Raw genomic sequence first — 23,118 nt, forward strand, 5'->3', positions numbered from 1 at the left:
AGGGGGAGGAAAGCGTGAGGAGAGCAGGTGTTTTATAGGATGGGAAAAAGGTTGAATGGCCCCACTGTCAGCAACTGTGGGGGAAGTTTCGTAAATCTCATGCCATTGGAATATATATCATGCACACCATGATCCTTTCATACGGCATCACCTTGCTCAGAAAAAAAATCAAAAATCAAAAATCAAAAAGCAAAACAAAAAAAGAAAGTGGCAAGTCATTACATATTAACGAGTAATGTTATATATAATCATAGAATGCGTAAGTGTCGTGTAGTTATTTTAAAAAATGGTATGGTTTACTATTAAAAAATTATTTTTTTTTCCTGTAGACTTCTATTTATTTACTTTTTTCAAAGTAATTATGCGACACTTGCACATTCAATACTACAACTATCATTTCTCCATATTGATATATGCGTGAAACTCTACAACAATCCATAGGTTATCATGTAGTGGTTAATTGTAACCATGCGTGCCATGATACAGAGACATAAGCATAGGGGGCTGCAATTGTGTTTGTGGATAATCATTTTGAGATCAAAGATATGCTTACATCAGATGAGAGAAAAAGGCAGTTCGTGGGGAGTACAATTATTAAGATGTGAGAATGTTTTGGCAGAAGGAAAGCACAGGAGAGAATTAAATGGAGTTCAAAGAAGTCAATCTAAAATATTGGTTGTGTTATTGCCAAGCCAGATAGATACATACATACATGTTAGATGGTTTTTCACTTAAAACTCACACCCAATAGAACCATTTGACACGTAAGGATCGAAACCGATGGAAAGATCGATGTTGGGGGAATGGCAAACTCTGTACTATATCCATAACTACGAAATATTATATTGAGTTTGATGACTCAATTACCACTTGTATGAGAGACTAAATATAATAGATTAACAGAGGCCTTGACCCTCATTCTTTTGATTATTTTCATCGACCAATAAAAGTCCTCCTCTATCTGACATGTTTAGGCACTAATCATAGTCCACGATGACCTGCTAATTAATGAGGGTTTGCATAAAACCTCCATAAAAAATAAAAAAGAGGAAAAAATCTTCTTGCAAGTGTGTTCGTGTATCAAACCGCGTATCAATATTGACATGTAAGACATCCGTTTAATGAATCGGTGCATGCGAATTGTGATAGAAATAATTTTTGTGAGACAGAGGACGTACTTTCTTCTTCTCTTAAAATTTTCATTCTTTTGTTTTTCTTTTCAATAAAAAAAATTATGTCAGTATCGGTACGCAGTTTGGTGCACCAAACTACTTGTACCTAACAAGGCTAAAAAAAAAGGTTAATCAAGTTAAGAGCAGTTCTCTCTTAATTATTAAATGGGAGGGGAATGTATCTTATGAAAAAGAATGGCAAATGCACTATTTTTTTAATCTTTGAAGTTGGGAGTAAGTGAAATGGTCGTGACGTGAACCTTTACCAAATATACGTCCATTTCTCAAGTAGCTCTCGAGTTGGCAATATGCAGAAAGTTATTATTCCAGTAACAAATCATTGGTTGATGATCAACATGTAAAACAAAATCGCCATCACAACGAAGGAAAAACAAAAGATCAGCCATATTCACGTCAATTTGCAAAATCATAAACATCAATTACATTAATATTAGAGTACTGCTGCTGCTAACAGGAAACCATGCTACCTTAATTCTGCTACTTATAACGTTGATCAAACTGTCCGATTTCTGCAAGAGGATTCATATATAGTTCAAGGGAAAGCAGTAGTACATGAAGAAGCAATGGATCGATGAGTGCACTAGCGCATGACTATACTTTTATAAAGTTGAATGAAAGTAGAGCCATTATTCTATTTGATTCTATTAGTTGATAAGTAAAACGCAACAGATGATCATGAAAGGTTAGCCAATTTTTAGTGGTGGCTTCTTCTTTGTACTTGTGATCACTGCCACTTCTTTTAGGGTTTGAATATCTGTCTAGTATGACAAAGACAAATGCTAACCATGATTTTAATAGGAAAGATTAAAAGTGGCAATCGAGAGAGAGAGAGTATCTGTCCTTATTACTTTTCTTAATGAGTCGTATTTTATTTAAGAGTGTTAAGGTGTTGCCATTATATTACAAAATGTAAGTGTTGCGTGTCAAAATTTGTCGAAGCATTTGTAACCTATGCTGTAAAGGCATAGGATAAGCTTGCACTAATTAAAGAGGGTTGCGGATGAAATTGAAAATCAAGTGCAGTTCGACTACTGTCAATCTGGTTTACTTTTATTATTCAATCAGCTAATTACTAGTAAGTTTTCAAGCATATATATATACATATATATGAAATTTGGTCAAGTTTTGGTAGATTTATTCATAAACATGGAGAGGACTAGCTAGCTATGGTCTTTGACACTAGCTTAGGGTCACCTGAGTACAAAACTCTTGCTATATGGTGGTGGGAATCAAAAGAGAGAAAATGGGATGTACTTTGAAATGCAGTCTTCCCACTAAATGAAAAGCTTTCTAATGCATACAGAGCCAAAATCCTATTGATGCAAATGCCCTCTCTCTCTCTCTCTCTCTCTCTCTCTCTCTCCAACTGGGTTTGGGTCTGGTTTAGCCATGAGTGGACCGAATGGTCAATATTATCATTAGACAGATTTAGACTCACATTTCTCTTCTTGTCTTGTGATTGTTCTTTCCCTGTTCCATTTTTTTTTTTCTCCATTTCCCCAAGTTTCTTTTTGCTTGTGGTTGGAGGCTTACATCACTACTCATTCTTGTCTACTTGTACCTGTATATATATTATACCATATATCCAAATAAAATCATAATAAACGGTCAATCATGTTGCACTTAACTTGGACTTTCCAAGCTGAAACCTGACCACTCCCACTTGAATATCTTAAATAAACTACTTGGCTGATCCATTTTCTGTAATATTCTTATTGGAGTCTTTATCCATTTGGGAACAGTACTACTAATTTCTGTTTGTTCAGTCTGATTTGATTTTCCATATCAGATAGTAATTAAAATGGAATCCGACCTCACCCTTCCTACCAGTACTATTGTATACTACTTATAAGATATACATTAATTACCATCACTAACTACATCGTTAACTATTGTATCTTTATATAAGTAATTTCATATGTTTCACAAACCTATTCACTATGACTTTTGCATAAGCTGCTGCGCGCATCATTGCATTAATGTGTTTCTTTCAGTTTGTCAAAAGTTTCAAATAAGACCACTATCGTGCCAGGGAATGTGTAGTGTCAACGATTTCAGAAATAAGTACTTTTATCTGCTATTAAACAGCTTTGTCAAACAATTTTTTTTTTTTTTTGTGACACGTTTTTTTTTTTTTAATATATTAAATTTCCCCTCATTTTTCTTTCCTCTGCCTTTTAGCCTAAACTCGTGCTTAATTACACAAATTGTCAAACCCAGGATCAGGATCATAATTTGGACCAGAAGTACTTGGAAATATTTATTGTGTTAGAACTATTTTGATCAGATTAAGTAAAGCATTGAATAGGGATAACATTTAAAATCATATTACATTTCCCACTAAATTCTCGAGTCAGAATTCAGGAGATAGGCTCATCTCCACCCCCCCCTTCTTTTCCCACTCTAATCCAAAGAAATCACACATGATGTTTTATTTTTGTCTGCACTGATGATGCAAGAGGGTGGTGAGTTTCACTGTACATACACCACATCTAAACAGATGAATATTATACGTCAGTCACTATTTACTTTCACACTTCACACTTTCTTTCTTTCTTTCTTTCTTTTTTCTTCACAGGATGTGGGGTATTTTTCATAATGTGTCGGGACTGGGACAGTAAATAGTAGCTGATGAAAATAATTTTTCGATCTTAATATCATAAGCATTACAAGTATCTCTCTTGTTTTTTATGAGATATTTTATAATTCCGACAATTGTTTTACTAAACAAACTCATGTCTGCTGGAAAACATAATTCATAGACATCACGGTATATTTTGTTTATACCAAATGGCAGAGTGTGTATGCCATGAAAAATTCTGTGACCTCAAAGTAATGATAATAGAACTCAACTGAGGAGCCATAGCCCCTCACCCAACTTACATATCTTATCTACCTCTGAAAATCATTACCCATATCTCTCTGCACCCTACCCAATTTACCCTTCCAATATCACTATCATCCAAGCCAATGACAGTGATATTTTGGGAAGATTGATGATGACCTTAGGAATGGGAAGGGACAGTGCCCTAGAATAACGGCTAGGGTCCGGCACGGAGGTTGCTTTGATTTAACTCCTCTCCTTTTCGTACCAAAAACACCGTCCAAATTAACTACAAGAAAAAGAAAGAAAGAAAGAAACCCAAAAAACAATAATTTCAGCAAATAATGCAGAGATGGGCAAGAGGGACGAGAAAAACGCGGGCGCATGATAGATGTGACCCCGTGGGTCCCTTGCTAACGAGCGCGCGTGGGTGCTTAGTGCACCACCTTCTAACCCTATTGCTCAGCCTGTCAACTCAACCAAAAGCCCTCTAGAAATTTTCACACTTTAATTTTTTGGAGGCTTTTTTTTTTTCTGCCTCCCCCACCCATAAAGGGCGGTGGCAAATTTTGAAGGTGTTCTCAGCTCGGTACCAAGTGTGCACCCCACTAAGCCAACCTTCATTAATGTTTGTTGATTGCTGATACGATTACTGATGGGGAGATAGATGAGAGTCTCATGATGATCATCCGGTTAATCTAATTGGATTCTTTTAAGTTTGTAAAGATTAAGATTAAGTGATAGTTTGGATATTGATATGAGATAAAGATAAGATAGGATAAGATAAGATGAGATGATGAGATGAGATGAGATAAAATTAAAATTAAAATTTTTAATATTATTATTATTTTAGAATTTGAAAATTTTGAATTAAGATCTAAAAATGTTGAATTGTTTATTATATTTTGTATGAAAATTTAGAAAAATTTTAATGATGAGATGAGATGAGATGAAACACTCTCTAAATGCAAACGAGCCCTTAATTCATCTACCCACGTTTGATGAGTGTTTAACATTCTATTTTCTATCATATGTAGCCATATATAATTTCAAGAATATTAGGTTAAAATTAGATACAAAAGAACAATACTGAACATGAGATGAGATGAAAGTTGAATAAAATATTGTTTGAATATTATTTTTTAATATTATTTTTACTATGAGATTTAAAAAAATTAAATTATTTATTATATTTTTATGTGAAAATTTAAAAAAACTATAGTGATTGGATGAGATGAGTTGAGATGATTTATATAACCAAAAGAGATATATAAGTTATAGAGAAATGTTTTGGTTACAAAAGAATTTTATAAAAATAAATCTATAAACTAACATGATTTGATATAATTCAACAAATTATAAAGTTAACTTTATTACAAAATAGATAATAGATCTAACGTATCACTTGTAAAACTTATATGTGTGTGTAGCACTTCTTTAAATTATAAATGGGAAGATTTTCATTACCAACAATTAGGTCCCATTTGGATTGAAAAGTAATCCCAACTCATTTTATCTCATTTCATCATTATAATTTTTTTAAATTTTCATACAAAATATAATAAACAATTCAATTTTTTCAAATTACAAAACAATAATAATATCAAAAAATAATATTTTATTTAACTTTTATTTAAACTTACTATTTAAACTGCAACTTATTCTACATGAAATTCTGATCACATGGTCAAGAAAATCTTAATAAATTACGCGTTGATATTTTTCTATTTGAATTTTATCATGCCTTAAATCGGTACGCTTTGTCATGATGTGCTACAAGCCACGTGCGGTCACCCAAAAATTCCTCCCAACAACCAATCATGTTACTTTGCTACTTTGTTTTTTCTTGTGAGGTCATGAGATCTCAAGAGATTATTGGTTGTAAGGGGATGAACCCGTCACCAGGTACCATATGCATGTACCAACAAGACCTAATTCATCATTTCTCCTTTTTGCCCACTTTTATCATATGTAAATAAAATCTCTCCTTCTTAGCCAAAATGAATAAATTATATTATACTTTTTTGTGTCTCAATAAGATAATCATCTTAGTTTTGATGTGCACATTGGACACGATCGTCTATATATATAGAGAGTAATATTACATATAGTCTTAGAACGTATAAATCTCGTGCTCTCTTTTTAAAAAAAAAAATGAGATCAATCACTAAAAATTTAATTTTTTTCATGAAGGTGATCTCAAACTTACCCACTTTTTTAAAAAATGATACCCGAGAGACTTACATATTCTAAACCTGTAAATATTATTTCTCATATATAATGGTTAGTGGTGCAATAATATTCTAGTGTATGACTAATATATTATTACTCGCATGCACATGATTCACAGCAACAGTACTTTAATTACTTTGGTTACGTACTTAACATAAGGTCTTGATGATCCACTCAGAATGTGGACAATAAAGTGTTGGGTTATTTTTAAGAGAATTTAGGGTTAAATTCATGATGTCCTCGTCATTGTTAATATCAATTGCTGCTGCTGCTGCTACAATTGTCTCGTATATGGCATTTACCTGTGGTCTTAGATTATATATCCATGTATCTACTTTGGAAAATGTATTGGTTGGGCTGCTAAGACTAGAGCTGGCTGGGTGATGACCAAGCTGGCTTCGTTTATTTTTAATAATGGAGATCATTCTGTCGTTATCCGGCGGTACTGCAGCTTAATTATATTGTCTTCCATCGCATGCAACTAGTACTACTTGTGCTTTTGGTTTAGGCCTAACTCACTTGGATATATGGTGATCAGGGAGGCGCGCATGCAGTTTCAAGCCAATTAATTGATCCCATGAATTAAGTCTAGTAATTCTTCTGCATGCACATGGCTTTTGATGATGATCAGCATCATAGAAATCATGATCAGTATCGGTACTGAAATGTTTGACACAATTAATAGATCATTATAACGAGCTAACAATATTGAATTATATGCAATACACATATATATGAATAATTCTATATACAATCATTAAGTGTATAAACACCGCTTAGTCATTTTAAAAAAGAGTAGGGTCTATTATTAAAAAATTAATTTTTTTCATGTGAGTCTCATGATATTTTATTTATTTTTTTCAAAACGATTACACGACAATTGTATAATTCACGATTACAAATTTTTTTCTCTATATATATAGCAAAACAACAAACAGATGGGAATCAAAGAGAAGAAAAGGCCAATTGATATTATAATTATGAACCAATACTAATTGATTATTTTAGGTATATATCATGAGAGAACTTTAATTACTGGAATACTGGTCATTTTTCCAAAGCTGGTTCCTGCTTATGAACTATATATATATATATATAGCAAAATGCGTGAGACATAATTAATATAATTAATCTCACCTTATAGTAATTAATAATTTATATATAATGGAATTAATAAGATCAATGTCATTTTTATGATCAATGCAGCCCACTAACCAAAGTATAATAATTTAGTATATATTAAACAAAATATTATTAAATATATATTTCACCAAATAAAATTAAGGATCATGAATAAAGAATGAATGTCGTTTTTTGCCAATGCCCACTAACCTATTATTTTGTATTAAACAAAGAATTAGGTTGGTTTAGATTATCAACAGTAGAAAATATAAAAAGTGCTGATCAGATAAAGGCAGAAGATTCCCCCGCTCGAGCTGGTCGCCTGCATGAACCTTCCGACGACTCAATCCCCCAACCTGAGCTCGACACGCCTGCAGGCTCTGCCGCAGTACTCCAATATCTAGACAAGTGTGAAAACAAAAGATCCTCTAATCATCAAGTAGTACTACTACTACATTAATCGTGATATAAATATATATATATATATATATATGCGCCTCATTAATTATATATTATATATCCATGGAATGGTATAATTGGCGATATGTACCCTTTCCTCGAGACATTCATGATTCTGGCAACCTGCGGTTGTTGCATATATATTCTCGTTTGATCGTCGGTAGTTTCAATGTTGTCCTACATATATATATATATGCATGCTTCTTTTGATTTTGTTTGTTTGGCATCTAGCTAGCTAGCTATCCTCCAACACTATTGATCTATATATATATATATATATATATATGATCTAACACGGTGTCTTTCAAGTATCTCACCAACTCTACGTTCCCAATTATCCAGTTCTTCTTGACAAATATTTCTTGTCATCATGGTACAAAGATATCATCATCTTTTTTAAGCATAAAATGTAGGAGGAGTTATATATCTTGGACCCAAAACATTTTTTCTTTTTCTTTTTTGGTTACGAGAGAAGCCAAGCACACCCAAGAGTACCTTACAAAATGGATAGAATTAATTACGAAATATTCAACTTGATCTATCTTTGATTTCCTCTCTCTCTCTCTCTCTCTCTCTCTCTCTCTCTCTCTCTCTCTCTCTATATATATATATATATATATTATATATAATATATATATATATATACACACACACATGATACATATACATTGGGGGAGGCAATGCAATGTGCATGGGAACTGTAACCCTGTGGGTGTGTGTAGGGTTAATGAAGTTGGGAGGGCAAGGACCACGAGACGTTCATGTAACCAAAACTAAGCAAGAAGCAAGCAGATATTATAAGATATAAAAGCAAGCAATTAAGCAAACGTCCGGCCAGAGGCAAAAGCAAAACAAAGGTTGCCAGTACTAGTACCATTGCTAAATAAACATTAAATTTCAACCTCAAAATGATTGAAGTAATAATAAACTTTAGGCCCCACGACCCTAAAAGAAATATCTTCCGAATCAAATGGGGTTGGGAGAATCTATAAAAAATTTGTACCAGAGCTAGAGCTAGCCACTTCTTGAGGACCACACAAATTTATAACATGATCACAGAAATTCTAGAGGGAGTGAGTGCTTTGTTTGATTGCATGCCTCTCATCATGTGGACACTAGCTACCAGAGCCATAGGACTCTCTCTCCATTACTGAAAACGACATTAACTTTGTTTCTTTGTATTTTTTTTTTTTTTTTTTTTTTTGGCTTTTTGTAATGTGTTTAATTGCTAACTAGCTAGCTAGTGACGTACCCACATTTCATAGTTGAAACAGATCATCGATCATGGAGATGTGGGTGGATTTATAAGCAACTCTTTTGATTTGGTACAAGGATTAGATAACTTTGGTTTAGATCATTCATGACTCCAATAATTCAACGACTCAATTGCATAATTAAGCATCTTAATCATATATGTTAGTCAATATTAACCAGTCATATTTATTTATCGCGCATCAAATAACTAAATATATTAAATAAAATATATTTAATATAACAAATTAGTTGACATAGGTTTGAGCCATTATATAATAAGCAAAACTCTAAAAATATTATCAATATCAATTATCATAATTAATAGGGTTGAGTAGTAGTGTCTTAATTTTCTCACCCATCTCTCTCCAATAACCAACCTGTATCAAGATCAGTCGCAACTAAAAAGACTATAAAATTTAATACTCTTTTATGAATCCATTGAATACAAAACTAAAAACAACATTAATTAGTTAAGAAACCAAAAAAACAATGCATTAGCAAATTAATTAAAAGACTACTATTTTTCTCTTTAAAATCACTAACTTAATTAGATATGCCTACCTACTTCTATTAAGTAACTTTAACTTAATTCTATTTCTTATTTTATTTTTATTTAATAACATAATCATGCAGGGAAAGTGGATGAGCACATGAGGGAGAATCCGATAGAAAGAGAGAAAATCCCTTTATATATATATATATATATAGATTAATTATGCGAGGCTAAAAAACTATTACAGAAGGGATTTCTTTAAAATTGGATTAGAAAATAGAAACTGATCTAGTACTGCTATATTGTAAGAGAAATAATAAGTGAGCCTAAATTAAAACTAGGTTTTTATAAGAATCGAAAGCACTTGCATGCTTCTGTACGACATCAGTACATATATAGTTATGTTAGGTTGCCGTCTGGTCGTAACTACTGGCCGTGTCACCTAGACAAATTTATCTTTTTTATTTATCTTTTTAATATCTTTAAACATTTTTTTAAAATTAAAAAAATATATATATATATCAATATACTAATAATCATTTTTTTAATTAGTAAGTAAAAAAATTAAAAAAAATAAATACATAAACCATTAAAATAAAAGAGCAAAATATATATATATATATATGCCCCGAATGAGACATTGGTCTGGCACTCTTGCAGATCACCTGAAGACCTTGTGAAAAGCGAAGGAGAGCAAATTGCATAAAACCTACACATTTTCCTTTTTCAATTTGTTTTTTCTTTTCAGAATAACAAAATATAACCCAACCCAATATATACATATAAAGAATACTTCACAACAGTAAAAGGTGCCCAAGATCACCTAGATGGTATCTCTTTTTTTTTTTTCAAACAGTATTAGTGATTTGAATAATTAATTTAAAAGAATCATGCGCTACACCTAGCTACTGCTGGTATAGCTCGACAAAATGTTCTGATAAGGTTAAGAAAAATAGATGAAATAAATTAAGATAAAAATTAAAAATTACATCAAATATTATTAAAATATATATTTTTTAATACTATTTTTATTTTAAGATTTAAAAAAATTGAATTGTTTATTTTATTTTGTGTGAAAAATTGATAAAATTATAATAATGAAATAAAATGAAATAAGAAGTTTTGTAAGAGTGAACAAGACTAAATTCCTTTTTTTCATACATTTTTTTTATATTCTTAAACATTTTAAAAAAATTTACAACATCATTAAAAAAAACTTAATCACTAAATAAAAAAAATAGTATCGATAGAAATGCTCGAGATCCAAAATGGAGACTCCAAGCTGAACATTTTCCAATTTATAAAGGCTTAATTACGTAATCACAACAAGATATAGGGCCGAACCTCAAACTAGGGGGTGGCAAATCGTGCCTTCGGGCTGTATTTATGTCGTGTTATGTCATGAACATTTGACTATATAGATCAATCCGAATCCAATCCGTTAAGCTAAACGTGTCAAACTTCTAAACCTTAACCCAACCTATTTAGATAATCGGTCATTTCATGTCACCCATTTTGACCCTTTTAATAATTAATTAAAAATATGTTTACACAACACAACTCATTTAAATATATTTTTTTCATGTAAATGAATTGAACTAAAATACATAACTCATTTGACATGATTAACATAATTTCACATAAAAGTTAAAATCTATATTTATTAATAACTACAATATCTTAAAAAATATATATCAATATTTTTCAAATTTTCTTATAAATAAAACCAATATTTCAATCTATACAATAACAAATATGAACAAAAGTCTAAAATTATAATCTCAACAATAAAAACATAAGCATACTGAAAAATATCAATATTACAATTTAATAATAATAATAATTAAATTTTGAAATAAATTTTAAACGGGTCAAAATGAGTTGATTTCGTGTTAACTAGGTTTATCCGTTATTGACATATTTATGAATCGTGTCTTAACAGGTCAATCCGTTTTGATCCGAACTCGTTAACCTCAAACACAAACTCGTTAATTTCGTATCGAGTTCATGTTAAATTCATGGGTTACGTCACATATTGTTATCCCTATCTCAACCCAAGCAATTGTCTCTCAGAGACCGAAAACGATATGCTGATGATCATAACCAAAGAAATGGGAAGATGTTGGCGCCTGAAATGACACTACAATGGTTAAAGGGGTGACAAATATACGAATACGACAATTTGAACACCAATTGGTGTGCTTGCTAGAACACCCACGATTCAAATCTCTCTGCTAGTCGTCAGAAATTAAATCATGTCTGGATTGCAGCATCAGCCATTGGTGTTCCAAGCAATCAATGTAAAGAACAAGCAAAAACGGCAGAAATGGCTGAACATCATCCACCACGCTTGTGAGTGGACTGCATTACCAGCCGTGAAATGACCCGTCTCCACCCCACCACTTTCTATATCTCACACAAGCATAGAGACAGCCAACGGACATTTTAGACTGGACAAAAAGCCGAAGTTTTTGGGGGCCCGTGTTTCATATTAGCTCATCAGTTGACATAACCTTCGATTGTATCAAAATACGTAACATTAGTTGTAGAATTAAGTGCAACCCTATTGTAGCCCTACAAGTAGAATAAGTATAGAAAATCAAGCAATATATAGATAACCCTTCTACGTCTGCTAACGCAATTGTGGTAGAAAGTAACACAAGAATTAGAGGTTATTATTATCACCAATTACAACACTCCTAGATAGGGGTGCTACCCGCCCCCTACAGGGCGGGGCCACCCCTATCCCGCCCCCAACCTCCCGCATAGGCAAGGGTTGGGATTTTTCCCCAGGCTCCAACCCCGTCCATGCGGGGGCGGGGTACCCCGTCCGTTGATGGGGGTGCAGGGGTGGACCTCCAACCGTTCGCCTCCTGCCCCTCCAATCTCGACAGCAATTCAGTGATTCACAGCACATTGAGCACAATCAAGCAATTCACAAAACTACATGCACAATCAAATCATCTACAATTCACAATCTCATCCTCCTTTAATCTCATCCTCCAATCTCTATCCACAAATAATAATAATAAATTATAAAATTGGGGGTAGATTCGAGAGTGAGCCACACATTCGTCCGACTCTGAGACTGAGACGACGATGGCAATCTGAGACGACGACGACGACGACTCCTCAAGATGACGGTGGTGATTGATGAGGTAAATGGCGAATTTGAGAGAGAGAGAGAGAGAGAGAGAGAGAGGAATCGCGAGGAAGAAGATAAACAAGGGTTAGGGGTCTTCGAATGGGTATTAACCCATAATCAAAACATCGACAGGGGTATTAAAAAAAATACTCATGCACAAAACGACGTCGTTTTGTGCCAGAATATTTTTTTTGATATAATATGTATTATAATATATATATATATATATATAATATAGATATATTACAAACGGGTGGGGCAAGGCTGGGGGTTCCACCCCATCCTGCCCCTGCCTCCGCTTGAAGCCCCAGATGCTGGCGAGATCTCCCTGCACCCCGCAGCGGCAGATAATGCAGTTCTTTAACTCTTAACAGCATTAGTGTTCCTAAGGGTGTAATCGGTCTGGTCTGATCCGATCTAGGGAAGGTCATGGATCGAAAATTTTGATCCATCATTTTTGTTGGACCGAACTTAGCTATCAGTTTAGTCAGTCCATTTGGTCTGATTCAGCCGATGAACATTTTTTTTCTCTTTTTTCTTGTTTTTGACAAAATTAATTAAATTAGTTACATTAAATTAACATTTTATATATGGTTAATGAATTTTAATTTATTGTATACATGATCAATAGATTACTTGGATGAAAATTACATAATTAATTTATATTACTATATAAAATAATATTATATATATATATAAATCTAAAAATATATATATACACATCTGATTTGTCTCGGTTCAATCCGGTCCGGTCCAAAAAAATCACACCCTGAGACCAACTATCGGTCCAGACCGAACCATTCAATCCAGTTGGTTTTTCCGGTCCGGACCAATAGACTTACACCCCTAAGTGTCCCTCTGGGAAAATTCTGCCACTTATTCGCTTAATATCATCTAAAGATTCTAAACCGAGCTTCCCAACAAATCTGCGGCTTATTAGAGCGTTTTATACTCTTCTAAACCGGGGTTAGTAACCCCTTTGGCAAACACGCCCAAATCAGTAAAGCTAGTGATCAGCCAATTACTCGAAAGCATGGAAAGTTATATTGTTTAGCAACATTCTCAAGCTGTAGACCCAAATAGAATAGAAAGTGACAAATGGACTCCAAAGTACATCAGATAATATAACCCGTAATTGCCCAAGTGATCTTTTCGAATGATATTTGCCATCAAAATTTAAAATTAGTGCCACTCAAATCTCTGTGTCTTAGCACCAGAGTTCTATTTCCCGTTTAACTCCACAGCTTGGCTTAAGATTTAACCACGACAAAATAAAATGCACGACTCCCAGAAAAAGCAGAAGGAATACTCGAGTGCAGGAAACTTGGAGTGATTATCTGCCTAGCTAGAAGAATCAGATTTCCTGGTCTCTAAAAAAGTTGTGTGTATCCAATCCAGAAACCCATTACCGACCTTTTCTCATCCGGCCAAACACAAGATTCCTACATGCTAAGTGAAATTTCAAATGGGAACTTATAGGAGTTGAGAGTGCTATGGTAATCAGAACAGAAGCAATTTGATTCACAAATAGCATGCTCAATACCAAGTTCTTCTCCCTCATCTTCTCCGTAAGTCACTTGTCAAAAAAAAAAAATCTTCTCCGCAAGTCAAAAAGCCCAAACAGAATCCCCATTTCCTCCGCCAGAAAAATTCAGCTCGTCCTTTACACAAACCAACCGACCTTTCTTCATCCTGAGTCGTTTCCATATTGAGTGTATAGAGAGAAAGAGAGAGAGAGTGGTGGTCTAAGACAATTGAAGACAAATTTCTACGATAAGTCTGAGTCACATGCAAATCACACGTATATATTTTATTACTTTGGATTGAATAGTTAACAACTTAGATTTAACCTGAAGCAGCGGGAGGTTTAGCACCACTTTCTTGAGAAGCAAGGGAGGTAAAATGTAATTTCAGTATATAGGGAGGTCCCTTGTATTTTTTGGAGGGAAAAAACGAATTGAAAGAACAGTCAACTGGATATGATTAATGACCCTTCTCAAAATCATTTAAACGAGAGATGACTTTTGGCAAACTATATTTACATTAAAACAGAACAGACCTTTGTCAATCCTCTCCCTAGTTAAGCAATTTTTTTTGCTTAAAAGATAATAAATAACAACCACTTCCACAAATATTTCCTTCTACAAACAAAGGACTTAAAAAAAACAAACAACCATTTCCACAGAGTTCAAGAACTTTGGATGACTTAACAAACAAAGGACTTTAGATAAAACTTTTCAACTTTGGCAAGCATTACTAAGATTACAACAGAGATAAATGCAAAAAGTCTTACCTGGGCTATGCCCTTTGTGTTTTTTAATAAAATCCTCGCTTACTTATAAACAATGCAATAAGTTTCCTGTTTGTGACATATCAATCACTAAATATTAGGTTGTGCTCATATAGGACCATTAAGCACTGGTACAATCACAAAACTCACAACCACAACTCATAAAAACACATGAACCAGGCCTCAAATCCAGTGCCCGACTGACTTTAATGAATTTGATAGTAGTTTAAAAGAACTGTTCATATAGAATCAACAACAAAAGCGATCTAAAATCTATTTTAGAAATTCGCAAACAATGGGGCAGCTTACTTGGTAGGCTATGCCTAGCATCTATAAAGACAAGAAAAGGGTGTTGTAATTTTCCTTAATGGAAGAGACTTCATGGCAACAAAAATCGAGAGCTTTATGGCTAAAAGAAGGGGATAAATACACCAAGTTCTTCCATCGCATGGCTAACTCGCATAGAAGGTACAATGTCATTGAGTCATTATTAGTAGATGGGAGGATTACATCAAATCCGTTTGGAATCACGGATCATATTACCAACTTCTATGAACGATTACTTTCGGAACAATTCTCTTGGAGACCACGCCTGGATGGTCTTATTTTTTAGTCGATCAATCACCATGAAGCAAGTTGGCTAGAGAGACCATTTGAGGAGGCGGAGGTTTGCAAGGTAGTGCGAAGTATGGCAGGTGATAAAGCTCCAGGTCTGGATGGGTTCACTGTGGCTTTCTTTAAGGCATGCTGGGAAGTAGTTAAAGATGACAACATGAGCTTCTTCCATGAGTTTCATGAACGAGGGGCTTTCAAAAAAGTCTTAATGCTACATTCATTGCTCTTATTCCAAAGAAGCCGGAAGTGGTGGAAATTAAGGTTTTCGCCCTATTAGCTTGGTGAGTGGAATGTACAAAATTCTTTCGAAGGTTTTGGCTAATAGATTGAGTACGGTATTTGGGAAGATCATTTCCAACCCCCATAATGTCTTCATACAAGGTCAGAAAATCCTTGATTGTGTCCTCATTGCCAATGAATCTTGGAGAGTCGCATCAAGTCCGGTGCTCCAGGGTTATTATGTAAACTTGACATGAAGAAGGCATATGATCGAGTAAACTGGAATTTGTTGGTACACAAGCTTGAGAGGTGTGGACGTGGAGGGAGATGGTGCTCTTAGATCAAATTTTGTATATCCACAGTATGATTTTGGTGAACAGTACTCCAAGGGACTTCTTCTGAAGCTCGAGAGGATTGAGGCAAGATAATCCCCTATCCCCACTACTGTTTGTTTTCATAATGGAAACTTTTAGTAAAATGACTGCAGGTCTTGTGGAAGGTGGATTTCTATCTGGCTTTGTAGTAAGGGATGCAAGAATCGACACAATTGAGATGACCCACCTCTTATTTGTGGATGATACTCTTGTATTATGCGGTGCTAGTCACAATCACATTCAAGAGGGCTCTTCTACTTTGTTTTGAAGCAGCATCAGGATTGAAAGTGAATCTCGTCAAGTCAGAATTAGTTCCAATTGGAAATGTTCCAAGTGTTTTCAGCTTCGCCAACATTATGGGGTGCAAAGTCTCCACCTTGCCAATGAAGTATCTCGGTCTTCCCTTGGGTGCCTCCATCAAATCACAGTCCATCTAGGACGGGGTGTTGGAAAAAATGGAGTAGAAACTAGCGAGTTGGAAGAGAATTTATTTGTCCAAAGGTGGTAGAGTTATGTTGATAAAAAAATACTCTTTCCAATCTACCTACCTACTTCTTAGCTCTTTTTCCAATACCATGCAAGGTGGTTTATCGGTTAAAGAAGTTTCAACGAGATTTCCTTCTTTTTTTTTTCTTTTTTTTTTTTTGGGGAATAAGTGAAGGTGGGCTGGGAATTCATAATTTTGTTGGTTTTCAACAAGGCTTTATTGGGTAAGTGGCTATGAAGATACCACGAGGAGAGGGGAGTTTTGTGGAGAGTTATCATAGATTTAAAAAATGGTGAATTGTGGGGTGAATGGTGCTTGAATGCGGTGAGCGGACCTCATGGGGTGGGGCTTTGGAAACAAATCCGAAGAGGCAAAACAAACATCCATCGATACACACATTTTGCAGTTGGGGATGGTTCCAGAATTAAATTCTGGACTGATTTATGGTGTGGAGATTGAGTCCTTAAGGAAGCTGATCCAACAATATACAACATCACACGAAGATAGGAGGCTTCAGTAGCAGAACTCATGGATCTTTCTACTGCCTCTCCCCAATGGAATATCACATTCCTTAGAGTTGATACAATTTTGTGGTCACCATCCAAGAAGGGAAGATTTACTATACAGTCATATTATAAGTCCCTAAGGAAACATTCTACAAGATCGTTCCCATGGAAGAACATATGGAGGACCAAAGCCCCCCTAAAAGCTTCTTTTTTTGTATGGAAAGCTTCATTAGGGAAGATTCTCACCTTAGAAAATCTACAGAAACGCCAACTCATTGTCTTGGATTAGTGTTATTGTTATATGTGCAAGAACAGTGGGGGAGTTCGTGTATCATTTAGGCCTCGTTTTAATAGTGAGATGAGATTATCTATGAATAGCATTGAAATGGTTTGTGAGTAATAGTGAAATAGTTTGAGTTACGTTGTTTTATAGAGTTTTGGAAAAGGAGCGAAAAAGTTGAATAAAAATATAATGAAGTTCAAATATTATTAAAATAAATTTTTTTAATATTATTTTTGTTTTGAGATTTGAATAAGTTGAATTATTTTTTGTGTTTAGTTTGAAAGTTTGGACAAGTTGTAATAATTAAATAATATAAGATGAAAAAGTTGAAGGTTTGAAATTAAAAAGTGTTTGTGTTGGTGGTGTTTGTATATTGAGATGAGATAGGATGAGAGGCTCTTGCTATCCAAATCAAGCCTTATTATTGCAATGTGACGTAGCCATGCTAGAGCGGAGCTCCATTGGGTGATGCCACGAAGGGTCGTGTATTTTTTGGCCAGCTAGCAAGGCATCCGAGGTACCACTCACATTGCAACTATGTGGAAGATGATACCGACCTGTCAATGGTGGTGCATATGGATGGAGAAGAATGGTCAAAGTTTTGAGAATCATGAACCGACAATGGATGAGATTAGAACTTTATTTTTTCATACTCTACTCCATTGGTCAATTGTAATAGACTTTAATGGCATGAACGTATTTGATTTCCTTGTATCTTTAGACATTCATGCATAGGTGTCGCTCTGATATATGTCCCATGTAGTTGACTTCGCCTATTTTAATAAAATTCTTATTTACTGATAAAATTCCTTATTAAAACCTTTAAATTATTTCCACAATTATTCTTTTCGGTAAGTTTTAACTATGAAGATTAATAAATGATCCATTTAATCTTCAAGATTGACATTTTACTTAAGCTCCACCTTTATAAAAGGTGACAGACCATAACCATCTCCTAAGCTCTTTCCCAGTAGGAATATATAATTACAGAAATGATTTCAACATGAGCAATTTTTCTTTATAAAACCTCCAAAACTTATATTTTACTCTTACATGCCCTTTTGGGTGTCAATATTTGCATATTCAAGTTGCCGGGGGAACATCAAACATTTCTTTCACTTGAAAACAGAAGGACATTGTTTCCATAAGCTTTCCCTCTTTTGTTCGGAGTGGTTCAAAACTTCAAAGTAAGCATCAAGTCCTTGTAAGTCTTAGTTTTAAAACATAAAGGAGAGATTCAACCATGGAGTCTCACCTTTATCAGACAAGTGCAGGAATTGGGAAGCGAAATCAGTCTCTTCGCTCCCCAACCTCCTATATTCACATCAAATAAGGGGAAAATGTGAGGATGAAATGTGGTGGATCCACTCTAGGGTAAAAAACAGTTTGGGGTTAAGGGTTAATTCTTTTTTATCAAATCCTAAACCTTTTGGCCGAACAATCCTTGGAAAAGTAAATAGCTGGAAAGCTCTATCTCAAAAGTGGAATTTGTGTGGATGGCAGCTCTACAAAATTTTAATTATGGGTAATATGAGGAGGAGGCATATCATGGTGGTGGATTATTGTTGTAGGTGCAAGAAAAGTGAGGACTCTATCAACCGTTTGATGCTCCATTAATATGTGGCTCGGCCTTTTGTGGGTCCTCGACCTTCAACTTTCTTGGGATCCAACGGGAGGTGGAATTAATGGCCACATGGGGGGTAAACCAAGAGGAGCCTTGTGTGAAGAAGTATGAAGGATGGCCCCCTTGTGCCTAATGTGGAGTATTTGGAAGAGTTCAAGGCCCACAACTTTGAAGATTGTGACAGACCAATCCTAGAGTAAGAAACCTCTATGTCCACATCCTTGTATGAGCGGACAATCACCCATAACACTAGGTGCTGAGTCATTCTAACTAAGGATTCTTATAGTTCGAGGATCTGGCAAAGAAAGCACAAGTGGACAGCTTCTTCCAGCTAAAGTAAGGAACGGCTAGTCTTCCAAGGAAACACCAGACACAGTGCAGTTGCACCGATTAACCTCTTTGGGTACCACTTTTCCTCCTTTGTAGAATTTATGTTCGCCTTCCCCTTCCCCCCTCTAACTTGGCATTTTATCGTTTGTATACTTCCAAACTACTTAGGTTGCACCCCTAGTATTTTTAATAAAGTATGGTATATTAGGTTATCAAAAAGTTTGGGGACATGATTATGAATTATTATTATTGTTATTGTTATTATTATTTTGATGTTGAACATGAAGATCAATTATGGGCACCCCAAAATGGAAAGAATGGCAAACAAAATGGGACCAAAGAAGCAACTGATCATTTAAAGTGTTCCTCATAAACTACAAATTTAGCAAGCAACATCAAATTGATTCAGTATAAAATATCCATCCTACTGTCCAAATTAATGTCAGAATTGATAAAATCATGTATAGCTGGGTTTGTAAGGTTCAATAATTTGTCAAAATTGAAACATTAATGCACATTAAACTATAGGAGTATTTTCAATTGACCTTCGGAATTTCGCAAAGACTAACCTAAATCATTTCAAGAGAATATCCACTGTGACTTTGACAAACTGCGGAAAGATTGACAAGATATAAGCAGACTAAGAATCTTTCACGAGGACTACGGGCACAAATACAGGACATAGCCACTGAATCACAAATCGAACACTTCTTTCAATGAACACGATCAAATTTGATGAATATACATATTACAATGCAAAAGCACCACTTAAGCTCACACGAAGAGTAATTTATTTCCAAAATAGTTCCAAAGAGCATGTTTGATAGTTATATATAAAGAGCTATATACACTTTACTCCATTGGTCAATTGTACTAGACTTCAATGGTCTGAACATTCATGATTTCCTTGTATCCCTAGCCAATCAGGTATAGGTGTTGCTCTTGTATATGTCCCGTGTACCTAAGCTATGCCTAGTTCTCATCAATAAAATTCTTATTTACGGATCAGAGAAATATATATAAAGAGCTATATATATTAACTTTGTGTTTGCCTTTTTTAATATAATCCCTGATTACTAACCAATAATATAAAAAGCTATATAACATGTAAGTACATCAAAACCATTACAAGCGTCGTTCTCATCAATTCAGAAAGAGATGAGACTATATCCGAAAAAACAGCATTTACACAGAGATAACAAATATAGCAATTAGCTAACCTGCAAGCCCAGCTCCTCGACGCGCATTTCCCCACTGCCACCACCACCACCACCTCCAACCCTCTACTCCGTATCCTCGGTGGGTAATTCATACCGACAAACAGGACAGGTATTCCTTATACTCAACCACGGCACAATGCAATCCCCGTGATAATAATGAGAGCACGGAAGCCGCCTCACCTTCTCCTCCACTACAATCGCGTCCTTACAAACTGCACAGACCAAAGCGTTAGTCTGCAATTCCTCCACCGTTAACTCCACAAAAGGAAGATTCTCCACAACCCCTTTCGCTGCCGGAGGGCTGCCCCTTCCGTTATCCCCAAATCGCCCAAAAATGGTATCATATTCAGCCGGTTCCGCATCATATTCATCCTGAAATGCCGCTAGATACGAATCCGAATCTGAATCCGCATCAAATGCACGTTCTAACCTCATATTCGCACCTAATAGAATTTCCCACTCAAGATTTCGCACCCCTACTTCTTCCGATGAACCAACCGATAACTCCTCGACCTCCTCGACCATAATGCCTAGGTTTTCTCTCTGATTAAAAACGCCTTCCTCAACTTCCTCCCATTCGAAACCCTCAAACCAAGTCCTCTGCTCCTCCAAACAAAAGCTGTCCAAACGAAAATTCGAATCCTCGGAATTTAATTCCACACTCGGGTCCGACTCAGAATCAAGTCCAGCAACGCGGAGACCATCGCCAACTGAGTACTGCGCATCGAATTCAATTTCAAATCCAAACCCTATACCCGGCAGTTCCTCTTGATCCGATCCGAATTCGCCACCATTTGCGAACTCGAACTCGGAAAAGGGATCGGAGCCCGAGCCAGGAACATCGAAAGCGTGTAAATCATAACCATCATCAGATCGGCGCTCGAAGAGGTCGTTGAGGAAGCGGCCCACGTCCCGGTCCGAGGTGGAGCCCAAATCGGAGAACCAGTCAGAGTCGTAGCTTTGGGAATCGAAAGGGTTGCGGTCGGTGATGGAGGATACAAATGTACGGCGTCGTGCGAGGGGATCGAGGGATTGGGTATGGGAATGTGCATGAGGGTCGATTGGGCTCGGGTCTGGTTCATGGAGAGTGAATTCGTCGAACTGCGACATGGTTGAATTGAATCGAACAGAACTTTCGGAATCTGGAATTTGGAAGATTAATTAGGGTTTTATTGGACTAATTCTTTGGGACCGTATTAGGATGCTGGTGGACTAATTCTTCTTATACTTGGCGGTTTGGATTCTCTGCGATCAAACTCTTCTTCTGATGAGTACTATCGTCTCTGGATTCTCCCCACGTCATGATTTTTCACTTAATTTTTCATAAAAATCCAATTATCCAAACAAAAGTAATATGAATAACTTAACACATGGTCTATATGATTTCTTTATTTGCAATTATAATAAATAAGTTGAGTTACATATAGTTAAGAAATTATGATTATATCCCATTAAAAAATGAATGGACGAGATTCATTTACACAAGATGACATTTTCATTGATGTTTACATTATATGCAAGCCATTTCAATTTTCATGTGAGATACTCGTGTAATTCCTTTACAAACTAGCCACCCCAAGAACGTGGGGATATGTATTCTCAACGATGAAAAAGTCCTTGAGAAAATAAAACAAAACAATATTTTTTTTCTCCTTCGTGTAAAACCATATACATTTTTTTTAGAGTAATGTTAAGTATAGTCTTTATTTAAAAATTATATTATAAGTTTAGTTAATTTTATCTTTAAATTATTTTAAAATTATAATAATATTCTTATCAAAATTATACTTTTTTTCTATTTAATGAAGGGCTTGCATATGTAATCTTTAAATAAAGATTGTAAATAAAATTTATTTTTTTTCTATTGGTTACCCATGACGACGTGGATAGAAATTAATTAGTAGCACTTAAAAGAAGATCTTCCATGTGATGGAGGAGCTTGTCTATCTATGTCTAGCAAAAGAAAATAATAATAATAATAATAATAATAATAATAGAAAAAATTTTGATGAACATGATCAATGCTTTCTTATTTTCTGTTAATTTGAACACTAAGAATGGTTAGCCATTTACTTGGTCGTATGTATCTAAATAAATCAGATTTCAATACTATATTTGGATATTTGATTGGAATAAAGTAATTTCTATGGTGAAAATAATTTTCTTTTTAATTAATGAAGAAAAAAGGGTTCGCTACAAATTAGTGCTTTCTTTGCTTTTGGTGTCAATTTTGTTTTTGTCTTTTAATTTCCTCGCTCCAAAGTCCAAACCTTCTTTTTATAGATCATACATATATCGTCTTCTCTTTTATCCTTTCCATGACCTGAAAGTTGATTTACATACCATAAAATTGAGTTCTATATAAATGTTAACTTTTTGACTATATTCTATTCATGATGGATATTCTATATTTAAAAATAGAAACACTGTTAATGCCTAAAATTGCAC

General features: G+C 34.8%; 1 protein-coding gene across 4 annotated transcripts; it reads right to left on the reverse strand.

Moving 5' to 3' along the window:
- Positions 1–11,528: 11,528 nt before the first annotated feature.
- On the reverse strand, positions 11,529–21,913 carry LOC108988208 (E3 ubiquitin-protein ligase CIP8-like). 4 transcript variants are annotated; one of them, XM_018961387.2, is made up of 2 exons: positions 20,671–21,913; positions 11,529–12,056 (listed from the first exon to the last, which is right to left on the reverse strand). In XM_018961387.2, exon 1 carries the CDS (start codon positions 21,778–21,780, stop codon positions 20,734–20,736), a length of 1,047 nt encoding a protein of 348 aa, XP_018816932.1. In that variant the 5' UTR covers positions 21,781–21,913; the 3' UTR covers positions 11,529–12,056; positions 20,671–20,733. The 4 variants fall into 4 exon arrangements, with proteins under 4 accessions (XP_018816932.1, XP_018816930.1, XP_018816931.1 ...); XM_018961385.2 differs by having other exon boundaries at positions 11,529–12,090; XM_018961386.2 differs by lacking the exon at positions 11,529–12,056 and adding an exon at positions 14,977–15,081.
- Positions 21,914–23,118: the final 1,205 nt, after the last annotated feature.

This window comes from Juglans regia, chromosome 1, assembly GCF_001411555.2.
Source record: "Juglans regia cultivar Chandler chromosome 1, Walnut 2.0, whole genome shotgun sequence".
NCBI lineage: Eukaryota > Viridiplantae > Streptophyta > Magnoliopsida > Fagales > Juglandaceae > Juglans > Juglans regia.

Excerpts from the sequence above, each read along its gene's own strand:
- LOC108988208 (XM_018961387.2), bottom strand. The coding sequence starts at position 21,780 with ATGTCGCAGTTCGACGAATTCACTCTCCATGAACCAGACCCGAGCCCA.